This window comes from Cervus elaphus, chromosome 22 (assembly GCF_910594005.1).
Source record: "Cervus elaphus chromosome 22, mCerEla1.1, whole genome shotgun sequence".
Taxonomy (NCBI): Eukaryota; Metazoa; Chordata; class Mammalia; order Artiodactyla; family Cervidae; genus Cervus; species Cervus elaphus.
Genome location: NC_057836.1, coordinates 18,420,948 through 18,431,542, shown reverse-complemented (window position 1 = coordinate 18,431,542; position 10,595 = coordinate 18,420,948). Strand labels below are relative to the sequence as shown.

At 39.4% G+C, this 10,595-nt stretch overlaps 1 protein-coding gene across 1 annotated transcript; it reads right to left on the bottom strand.

Moving 5' to 3' along the window:
- Positions 1–502: 502 nt before the first annotated feature.
- C3AR1 (complement C3a receptor 1) lies at positions 503–10,210 on the bottom strand. Its single transcript, XM_043882201.1, has 2 exons — positions 10,015–10,210; positions 503–3,912 (listed from the first exon to the last, which is right to left on the bottom strand). Exon 2 carries the CDS (start codon positions 3,899–3,901, stop codon positions 2,447–2,449), a length of 1,455 nt encoding a protein of 484 aa, XP_043738136.1. The 5' UTR covers positions 3,902–3,912; positions 10,015–10,210; the 3' UTR covers positions 503–2,446.
- Positions 10,211–10,595: the final 385 nt, after the last annotated feature.

Sequence of the window (10,595 nt, the reverse complement as noted above, 5' to 3'; positions counted from 1 at the left end):
CCATCCCGCCTTGCAGCTTGATGTGTGAGCTAAACTGCCTTGCTTGCATTCTGGGGTATTTTAAAGATTAAAAATACTACAATTTGAGAAGGACTTGGCTCCCCCTCTGGGACTTCAGGCAAAGCTGACAGGTACACACCAGAGTTTTACATTGAAAATGAGAGGATTTGAATTGTAGGGATTTCTTTAGAATACATTTCCAAGGGAAACAACTCTCAAAAGGAGCCCAGAAATGTCAACTATTGAACAGGTATGCCAACTTGGGATAATTATGCCAAGATCATTCACCCTGGTATCCTGTACACTAGCCCTCAGAGTTTGAGACTTCTATCCAGGGTCCCATGAGAATGTTGGGGTTTCCAGGAACCTAGCTAATCGTCATTACAGCAAGCCTACAGCTACCCACTATGAGTTTTATTTGCTGTATGTTTAGAGATTATAATATATCCTGAGTGTCAAACAATTAAAAGGATCCATGAATCTCTGAGCCTTGCAAGGAACCGTGGAGAAAGAAAGCATTTATTCACATCAAATATATGAGCAGATTAAATTGGAAAGTAGCATGACAAATCTCATCATCTTGGATATCATTACTGCACAAGTGAGAGCATTCCTAATGATTTGAAAATTTTCCACATAGCACTTTATAACTCATTTGTAGTCTAGACCCTCCCCTCCACCACTTAACAAGGAACAGTGCTTTGCAAGTTGTTTTACATCTGTGCTTTACATCTCATTTTCTATGTTTCAGGTTAAATCCCTGGACTCAGATGAGGCTAAAATTATAGTATAAACAAACCTGAAAATATAGATAATTAATATCCATACATAAAACTTCATATACAGAAAAAAATGAGAAGGTGATGGGGTTGGAGAATGCTTTTTTAAAAATGAAAGAAGTATGATTGGAATGGATCAACAAAGTAGAAGGAAATGTGTGCTTGTGAACAAATTAAAGGATGATGGTTGTGAATATTGGGATGCTGCATAAACACAAAATATGAAGGTGTTTAGAAAAAATTCTTCCTCTTCCAAAATAAAAAGTAATTTATTGTGTACAAAAACTGGCATCATAAGGTCATGACTTAGAAATATCATGGCAAATTTCAGAAGGAACATCTCAGATTGTGGTTTCAAGGGTTATCTCTGGGTAGTGGGAGTGGGAGGAAGGAGAAGCTGGCCAGAGTGGGGCAAGAAACCTCTTAGATTTCATCTTGAGCATTGGTTTCTCTTTAAAAAACTGTGCATGTATTACATTGGTAAAGATAAAGATTAAAAAAACCCCAGATACATCTGATAATTTTGGTGTGAAAAATACAAACCTACAATCATGTTTTTAGGAGTTGGATGGGTAACAAGCCCAGAGGGTACTCAGCTATTTTGCAGTGAATTCAGGAATAGTTCCCTCATCTTCTACTCTTTCTCCTTTTGTTTGAAATAAGTTTCTTGGGGAGTAGTGAGAGCAAGTGAGTCATGTGTGTGTTAGGAAAGTATCGGTTATTAGAGGCAAAAAGCCTAGAAGAAGATTTTGAGGCAGGAGAGAAGTAAGGGAATTAAGGAGCTTAAGAAAAGGAATGAAAGATAGATGATTCTATCAATAAGCAGTTAGAGCAAACAAACAGAGGAGCCATCTGCCCAAACTGTGACATATACAATTTCATGAGAAAGTTCTTAGGTGCCCTAAGTAGTCTTTACACAATAGATGCTTATTTAGCTGTAACGAAGGCAACTCAGAATTCCTGTGTCCTGTATCCAGAAATATTCCAAGTAGCAGGCATCTGGCATTGTACTTGCTCCCAGCTCAGTCTCATAACTCCTTGTTTGTTTGTTTTTCACCAACTTTATTCAAAAACAGTCCTTTTAGAGCTGTTCCTTGTTTTTAGACTTTTTCTTTTTGCCAACCCCCTTTTTTTTTCCATTTAAAACCATCACCACTGCCATCACCCCAACAAAGCCATTGAGTAAAAGATCATCTTTCACTCAGGGAGCACTAGAAGAAATGGTTTGAAATTGAATCTGGAAGGAAACTTATAAAATATTTGACAATGGAAACATTATTATTCTTTTTTGAAACATCATTTTTAAGCAGACTGCATTCTCATTTATCTCACGTGCCTTTTTTGAGGATTGAAATAGACTATCTTTACAGTGATTCCCAAGTTTAGCATTCATCAGAAACAAGAGAGCTTGTGCAAACACTCTTGGGACCCTACCCCCAGAAATTCAAATTCAGCCAGCCTGCAGGGGGAGGGGCTGGAGAATTTGTACTTCTGACAACTTTCCAGGTGATGCTCATGCCACTAGTCTGGGACCACACTTTGAGAACCTCCAGACGGATTCTTTGACGGTCTCTGCAAGAACCTCCCTGCTCCCCATCTCTCCTGTCTTTTAAGAAACATGTTGCATTTGCCTAAGAACCTCTACTTAGGTCAGTGGCTCCATGTTTTCATACAACTGTACTGATACTGTTTCTTTCAAAAGAGGTTTTGTTTTGGGGGCAGCTGGTAGAGTGTGTCATGTCCTCACTGAAAGCTGCCTCAAGAATTCCCTGCATGGACTGTCTTGCTTTTCTCCTAAAGTCCTTTCCCAGGAGAGCATAGAGGAATGGATTGAAGCAACTATTGGCAGATGCTAGAGCAAGAGACACATGATCCCAGGACAACAGAGATTCCCCAAAGGGAGCATCTGGGTCAGTAAACAATAAGAGGACTCCAATAATGTGGTAAGGAGCCCAGCAGACAAGGAAGACAACCACTACCACCATAGCGACTCTCAAGAGTTTGCTTCGAGACTTGGTGAAGCGGCTCCGACGCATTTTGAAGATAATGAGGCTATAACAGGCCACCATGATGATAAAGGGCAACAGGAAACCCACCACTAGCCTACTGATGGTTATGGCTACCTGGGGTGTTGGCACTTGATGATCATATGCAAATTGGCCAAAGTAATCATCCTGGAAATATTGTGATAGCTCATATATGTATAAGGAATCACTGGAGGCATTAGGGAAAATCTCAAAATCATCAGGGAGAAAAGAATCCGAGTTCTCCAGGGGGTGAGTCCTGTGGTCTTCAATGGGAAAGTCACTGGAGAGTGTAGCTGAGACTTCATCAGCAGACTGAAATAGATCATTATGTAGTTGTTGAACAGATAATCTAGTTGAATCAGTAGGGAGTGAATCTCTAGAAGTTCTTTGAAATTTTTGGGAATGGAAACCAGTGGTGGCTGCCCAAGGCTGATCCTTGGTTTGTGGAGAGAAGGAATCTAACCTGTCATCCATTTCTCCAGGCGGATCAGCAGTGGAGTTGTCAAAAGACCCGTTTTCCAGTAGATCAAAGGTGAAGTCTAGATAATCTAATGAGCCATGGTGACCAAAGTTGTAGCCACACATACTCTGGTTGTCTATAGTGAACGTCTGCCGGTATACAAATGCAGGTATGCACATCACCAAAGCCACCATCCAGATACAACCACAGATAGTGCAGGCTGTTCCCACGTTGCGATGATTCTGGCACCAGATTGGCCTGAGTACCAACAGACAGCGGTCCAGACTAATGGCAGTCAGCAAGAAGACACTGGCAAACATGTTGAGGATGATGATGGAGGGGATGAGCTTGCATAGGAACCAGCCATAGGGCCAGTGTCCTTGGAGAACCAAGTGGACCAGGGAGAAGGGCAGGGAGAGGCAGCAGATGAAGTCAGCCAAGGTGAGATGGAGAAACCAAACTGTGTTCACTGTTCGTTGCATCTTTAGGCCAGCCACCCACAGCACCAGCCCGTTGCCTGGCAACCCCAGTAGGAAAGTGATGCTGAGGATGACTATGGAGAGAATTACGTGGGGTTTATCCCAGGGCTGTGAGTGTAGGTCAGTTGAATTGGTCTCAGCAGAGAAAGACTCCATTGCTAAAACTTCTGTAAAAATATAAACAAAAATATTAAAACTAAAAAAAATGCATATTCATAGAATTCTAACTTAAAGAGGTAGAGCCACAAAGACCCTAACACTGGTTTATTTTATATTCCTTAACTTCACATTGGATTACTCAAAAACATACTCTGAAAGACAATTTAAAATCCACTGTACTGCAGAACAGACTTTTGGACTCTGTGGGAGAAGGCGAGGGTGGGATGTTTCGAGAGAACAGCATCGAAACATGTATATTATCTATGGTGAAACAGATCACCAGCCCAGGTTGGATGCATGAGACAAGCGCTCGGGCCTGGTGCACTGGGAAGACCCAGAGGGATCGGGTAGAGAGGGAGGTGGGAGGGGGGATCAGGATGGGGAATCCATGTAAATCCATGGCTGATTCATGTCAATGTATGACAAAAACCACTACAATATTGTAAAGTAATTAGACTCCAACTAATAAAAATAAATGAAAAAAATAAAAAATAAAATAAAATCTACTGTACTGACATAGAGAACAGACTGTGGTTGCCAAGGGAAAGGGGAGTATTGGGAGTTTGGGATTAGCAGATGCAAACTAGTATATACAGGAAGGGTAAACAACAAGGTCCTACTGTAAAGCACACAGAACTGTATCCAATATCCTGTGATAAACTATAATGCAACAGAATATGAAAAAGAAAATGTAAGTGTATAACTGAGTCACTTTGCTTTACAGCAGAAATTAACACAACACGGTAAATCAACTATGTGTTGTGCTAAGTCGCTTCCGTTGTGCCTGACCCTTTGCGCCCCTATGGACTGTTAGCCCACCAGGCATTGTCTGTCCATGGGATTCTCCATTGAAGAATACTGGAGTTGTCATGTACTCCAGATCGTCATGCCCTCCTCCCAGGAATCTTCCCGACCCAGGAATCAAACCCATGTCCTTAAGTCTTCTGCATAGGCAGGTGGGTTCTTTACCACTAGCGCCACCTGGGAAGCCCTTGATTTCCTTACCACCCATCATTGCTTTCTTATTTGTTTTTTATGAACATACCTTGGGTAAAATAGCTTGATTATTACAGAAACAGAAATCATTCATGAAGAAAATTAGAAAACATAAACAAGCAAAAATAAGAAAATAAAAATATTATATACCACTAGTCAGTGATTACTCTTAAATATCTTTTAAAAAAATATTTTTATTTATTTGGCTATGTCAGGTCTTAGTTGCATGTGGGATCTTTAGTTGCAGCATGTGGGATCTAGTTCCCTGACCAGGAATTGAACCCGGGCCCCTGAATTGGGAGGGCAAAGTCTTATCCACTGGACCACCAGGGAATTCCCACACTTTTAGCATCTTAATTTACATTTTTCTGGATCTTTATTCACATTCATATGTGTGTACTATATGTATGTATATTTTTTATTAAGAAAAATTTAATGAAATTAGATTATACTGTGTATACTGGTATTTAAATTGTTTTGATTGTGGTGAAATACAGCGGCTCAGTTGGTAAAGAATCCATCTGCAATGCAGGGTATGTGAATTTGATCACTGGGTCAGGAAGGTTCCCCTGGAGAAGGGAATGGCAACCCACTCTAGTATTCTTGCCTGGAAAATCCCATGGACAGAGGAGCTTGGAGGGCTACAGTTGGGTTACAGTGAGCCAGACATGACTGAGCAACTAAACCACCACCACCACATGTAACAAAATTTACCATCTTAACCATTTTTAAGGGTACAGCTCCGTCGTGTTGGGTTTTTTACGTTATTGTCCAGTCAATTTCTAGAACTTTCTCATCTTGTAAAGCTGAAATTCTCTATCTTTTAAAAAACAGCTCCTCACTTCCCTTTCCCCGAAGTCCATGGCAATCACCAGCCTACTTTTGGTTTCTGTGCGTTTGACTACTGTTAGTTGTTCAGTCGCTCAGTCCTGTACAACTCTTTGCCAACCCCATGGACTACAGCACACCAGGCTTCCCTGTCCTTCACCATCTCCAGAGCCTGCTCAAACTCATGTCCATCGAGTTGGTAATGCCATCCAACCTTCTCATCCCCTGTCATCCCCTTCTCCTCTTGCCTTCAATTTTTCGCAGCATCAGAGTCCAGCGGATCGGCTCCTTGCATCAGGTGGCCAAAGTATTGGAGCTTCAGCTTCAGCACCAGTCCTTCCAATGAATATACAGGATTGATTTCCTTTAGGATTGACTGGTCTGATCTCCTTGCAGTCCAAGGGATTCTCAAGAGTCTTCTCCAACACTGCAGTTCAAAAGCATCAATTCTTTGATGCTCAGCTTTCTTTATGGTCCAACTTTCACATCCATACATGACTACTGGAAAAACCATAGTTTTGACTACATGGACCTTTGTTGGCAAAGTAATGTCTCTGCTTTTTAATATGCTGTCTAGGTTGGTCATAGCAAGAGTCTTTTAATTTCATGGCTGCAGTCACTGTCTGAAGTGATTCTGGAACCCAAGAAAATAAAGTCTGTCACTGTTTCCATTATTTGCCCATCTATTTGCCGAGAAGTGATGGAACCGGATGCCATAATCTTCATTTTTTTGAATGTTGAGTTTTAAGCCAGCTTTTTCACTCTCCTCTTTCACTTTCATTAAGAGGTGCTTTAGTTCTTCTTTGTTTTCTGCCATAAAGATGATATCATCTTCATATGTGGGGTTATTGATATTTCTCCCAGCAATTCTGATTCCAGCTTGTGCTTCACCCAACCTGGCTTTTTGCATAACGTACTCTGCATATAAGTTAGATAAGCAGGGTGACAGTATACAGCCTTGACGCACTCCGCTCCCAATTTGGAACCAGGCTGTTGTTCCATAACCAGTTCTAACTGCTGCTTCTTGACCTGCATACAGGAGGCAGGTAATGTGGTCTGTTAGTCCCATCTCTTGAAGAATTTTCCAGTTTCTTGTGATCCATACAGTCATAGGCTTTGTCGTAGTCAATAAAGCAGAAGTAGATGTTTTTCTGGAATTCTCTTACTTTTTCTACGATCTAACAGATGTTGGCAGTTTGATCTCTGGTTCCTCTGCCTTTTCTAAATCCAGCTTGAACATCTGGAAGTTCTCGGTTCACATACTGTTGAAGCCTAGCTTGAAGAATTTTGAGCATTACCTCGCAAGCATGTGAAATGAGTGCAATTGTGCTGTAGCCTGAACATTCTTTGGCATTGCCCTTGTTTGAAACTGGAATGAAAACTGACCTTTTCTAGTCCTGTGGCGACTGCTGAGTTTTCCGTTTACTGGCATATTGAGTGCAGCACTTTAACAGCATCATCTTTTAGGATTGATTGCTCTAGATCCCTTGTATAGATGGAATCCTAAAGCATTTGTCTTTTTGTGATTGGCTTATTTCACTTGACAAAATGTCCTCAAGGTTCATCCATGTTGTAGCGTGTGTCAAAATTCTCTCCCTTTTTAAGACAATAATATTCCACTGTGTGTGTGTACCACATTTTGTTTATCCATTCATCGTTGATGGACATTGGAGTTGCTTCCACATTTTAGCTATTGTGGATGCTGTTGCTATAAACATGGGTGTAAATGCATATTGTTTTGTATAAACTGCTTTCTTTGATCACTTTTATCATTTAGCAGTCTCCATATTTACAGTTAGACTTACCTTGATGAATATTCAGACTTTATCCATTTTTTCCCACTATCCCCAAAATATCCCTTATAGCTGATTTGTCAACAATTGTGTCAGTTAAGGATCACACTTTGCATCAGGATATTTCTTAAGTTTTTTAATTTAGCAGCTTTTCTTTTTCAAGGATACTGGCTTGTTTTGGGGTCTGTTGTTCTCACCAGTCACTTCTTAACCCTTTGTAATTAGTCTTCTATCCCATCACTCTGCTAAAACTACCTCTAGAGAACAAATGGAAACATCTTTTTCTCTGTCTTTATCCTCCACAATATCCCTATTACTTTACACTGGCTTCTTATCAATCTTTTTCTCTTGGCTTCTGTGACATAACCCTTCCCTAGCTTTCTTTTCTTTTTTTTTTGGCTGTGCTGGGTCTTTGCTGAATCACGTGGGCTCTCTGGTTGTGGCTCATGGGCTTAGCTGCCCTGTGGCATGTGGGATTTTAGTTTCATGACCAGGGATTAAACTCACCTACCCTGCATTGGAAGGCAGATTCTTAACCACTGGACTGCCAGGGAAATTCCTATAATTTTTAACATTCCCATAAACATACCCTACTTTATAGCTTTCCTGAACAACTCACTATTCCAAGTCAATGCCATTTTCCATTCCTTGGCGACTGCTGTTTACTTCTGTCTGGAATGATATTCTCTACCTTAAACTCCTCTTTCCTCCATTCTTAATCCCTGTCTGTTGAAATCCTAGTCATTCTTCAAGATCAAGCTCAAATATATTTCCCTTGAAGCCTCTCTTATAATCCCAATCATAACTTAGTTCTTCAGCCTCCTAAATTTTGTGTGTGTATGGTGGGGTTTGAACCTCTGTGCAATGGTACATTTTGTTCTGCATTACAATTATTTTCATGGCTGTCTTGTCTATTATTCTAGCCTTAAGTTTCAGAATGGTAAAAAAAAAAAAAATCTTATTTCTAAATGCTTGCTCCACAGAATTTAGCACAATGCTTTGTAAGATGTAAGGATTAAAGATTACTTGAATGGATGGATGCTCATACTTGGGGTTTATTTTCTTTTTCTATTAAATTAAAAATTTTAATTCTTATTCGGTTAATCCAGTAAGGATGCTATCTCTTCTAACTTCCTTTTTTTGGTTTTCCAGTTCCCAATTCTTACCAGCTATAGCAGCATTTTACGTTTCCTTTGGTAGAAGCCCAGAATACCATATGACTTGTTTTGCTGAGTTGACTAATGCTATCATAGGGATTAGCAGAAGTTAAAATAACTAAGAAAACAAAATAACAAAAAAGAAGAAGTGCTTCTTATTCTCTATTCTGTAGCCTTGCTTATTCTAATATTCAAGTCCTGTGAGGTTCACTTCTTTGCTGTTGTGCATGGCAGCTACCTTGATCACCTGTCCTACACACATATTCATGCATCAATTCATAAAATGTAGAGAGATGGAAAGAGTCATAAAATTTAGAGGTTGAAAAGAAAGTTAGCAATTATTTCTTCTTGCTTCTATTTTTATTTTGTAGTTTTGGACACTGAAACTCAACAAATTAGGCGGCTTTTACATAGTCACAACTAGGAGTATTCTCAAATCCTAGGTCCAATGACTATCAGGCCAAAACTCTTTTTACTATAAATAATCATGTAACAGAAAAGCCTTTGGTATTGCTAATAGAGAAAGGCATCAAGAGCAGCACAATAATAAAGCATAATAAGGGAGTAATAAAGATTGAAAAGAGAAAAATTCCATTGCAAAGAAACTGAATGATCTGGCATGAGCTATACTTTAAATATCACTTTTTAAAAGAAAATGTATCTGAATCAGAATCTTAAAAATCTTTCAGTTCAAGGAAACTTTTTATATTTCTTCAAGTGTTTGGTTGACAAGTACCTTTCTTTCTCTATTTTTTTAAGTTTTCAATACTGAATTGGTTTTGGTTGAAAAGTAACTCTCTCTATATATATATTTAAAATTTTCAATACTGAATTGGCCAATCTGAATGAAAAAGATAAGTAAAATCCTGAAACTAAAATTCAGCTATAATAGGGAAAGAAAAGTAGATACCAGAATCAAATACTAATGACAGGGTGACAGAATCAGTAGCAATAAAGAATGTGGAAAAAAATAAAAGAGAAAAAGAGCTAAATAAAATTGAAAAACATATATATTAAGAAAAATAGATAATCACTGATTTGGAAAATGAAACTCTTGGGAAAAGCTGGAATCAAAGATCAGAAGGAGAAACAGCCAGTTTAAGAAAGGGGAAAATGATGTAAAAATTCAATATTAGTTCCAGAATGAAATGTAAACAGCAAAGATAAATAGAATGTGGAATAGTTAGAAAAAGAAAAAGGTGGACATGGGAATAAAGCAACAAAAATAACAGTTGGGGAAGGAAGGGGAAATAGAAAATAATGACCTTCAAATCATTAGCTACAATGAAGAGAAGAAGCTGGGTACAAGTCATCAGGTGCATCTAGGTTTCCTTACCAAAAACCCGGGATAATAGCTGAAAGCTTCTGCATGGGTCTGGAGGTCCCCACTTGTCCCGTCTGGTCCCCGTGCTGGACCACAGTCAAGTCCTGAGGTATGGTTAGGAACTTTGATGAGCGCCTCCTCTTTCCTCTCTCTTTCGTTCTGATGATAAACCAAACCCAACACTTTCCACTACCATCTGACTCCACAGGAAGAGTTTCAAAGTGAGTCATTTCTAAATGTCTCAGATAAGAAAAATTAAAAAGCGGAAGAGCATGGTTCTCAGAAGTTTTCAGCAGTACAGAGTATGGTTAGAGAAAGCACTTTTGTACATGAGCTTCCCACTTGACAGGGTTTTTCTTTTTTGTTTCTATAATGATAGAAGTAGCAGCAGAAGTGAAATACTGAATAGCAGAAAATAACAGGGGTGTATTTAGCCTGGGGCAATCTAGGAAAGTAGAAATAAGATCTGGGCAGGTCCTTCAAGAATTATGGGACTTCTCTCAAAAGAGGTGACAAACTATTTTACTTATTTATTTGACTGCACTGTGGCATGTGAGATCTTAGTACCCCAACCAGGGATCGAACCTGTGATC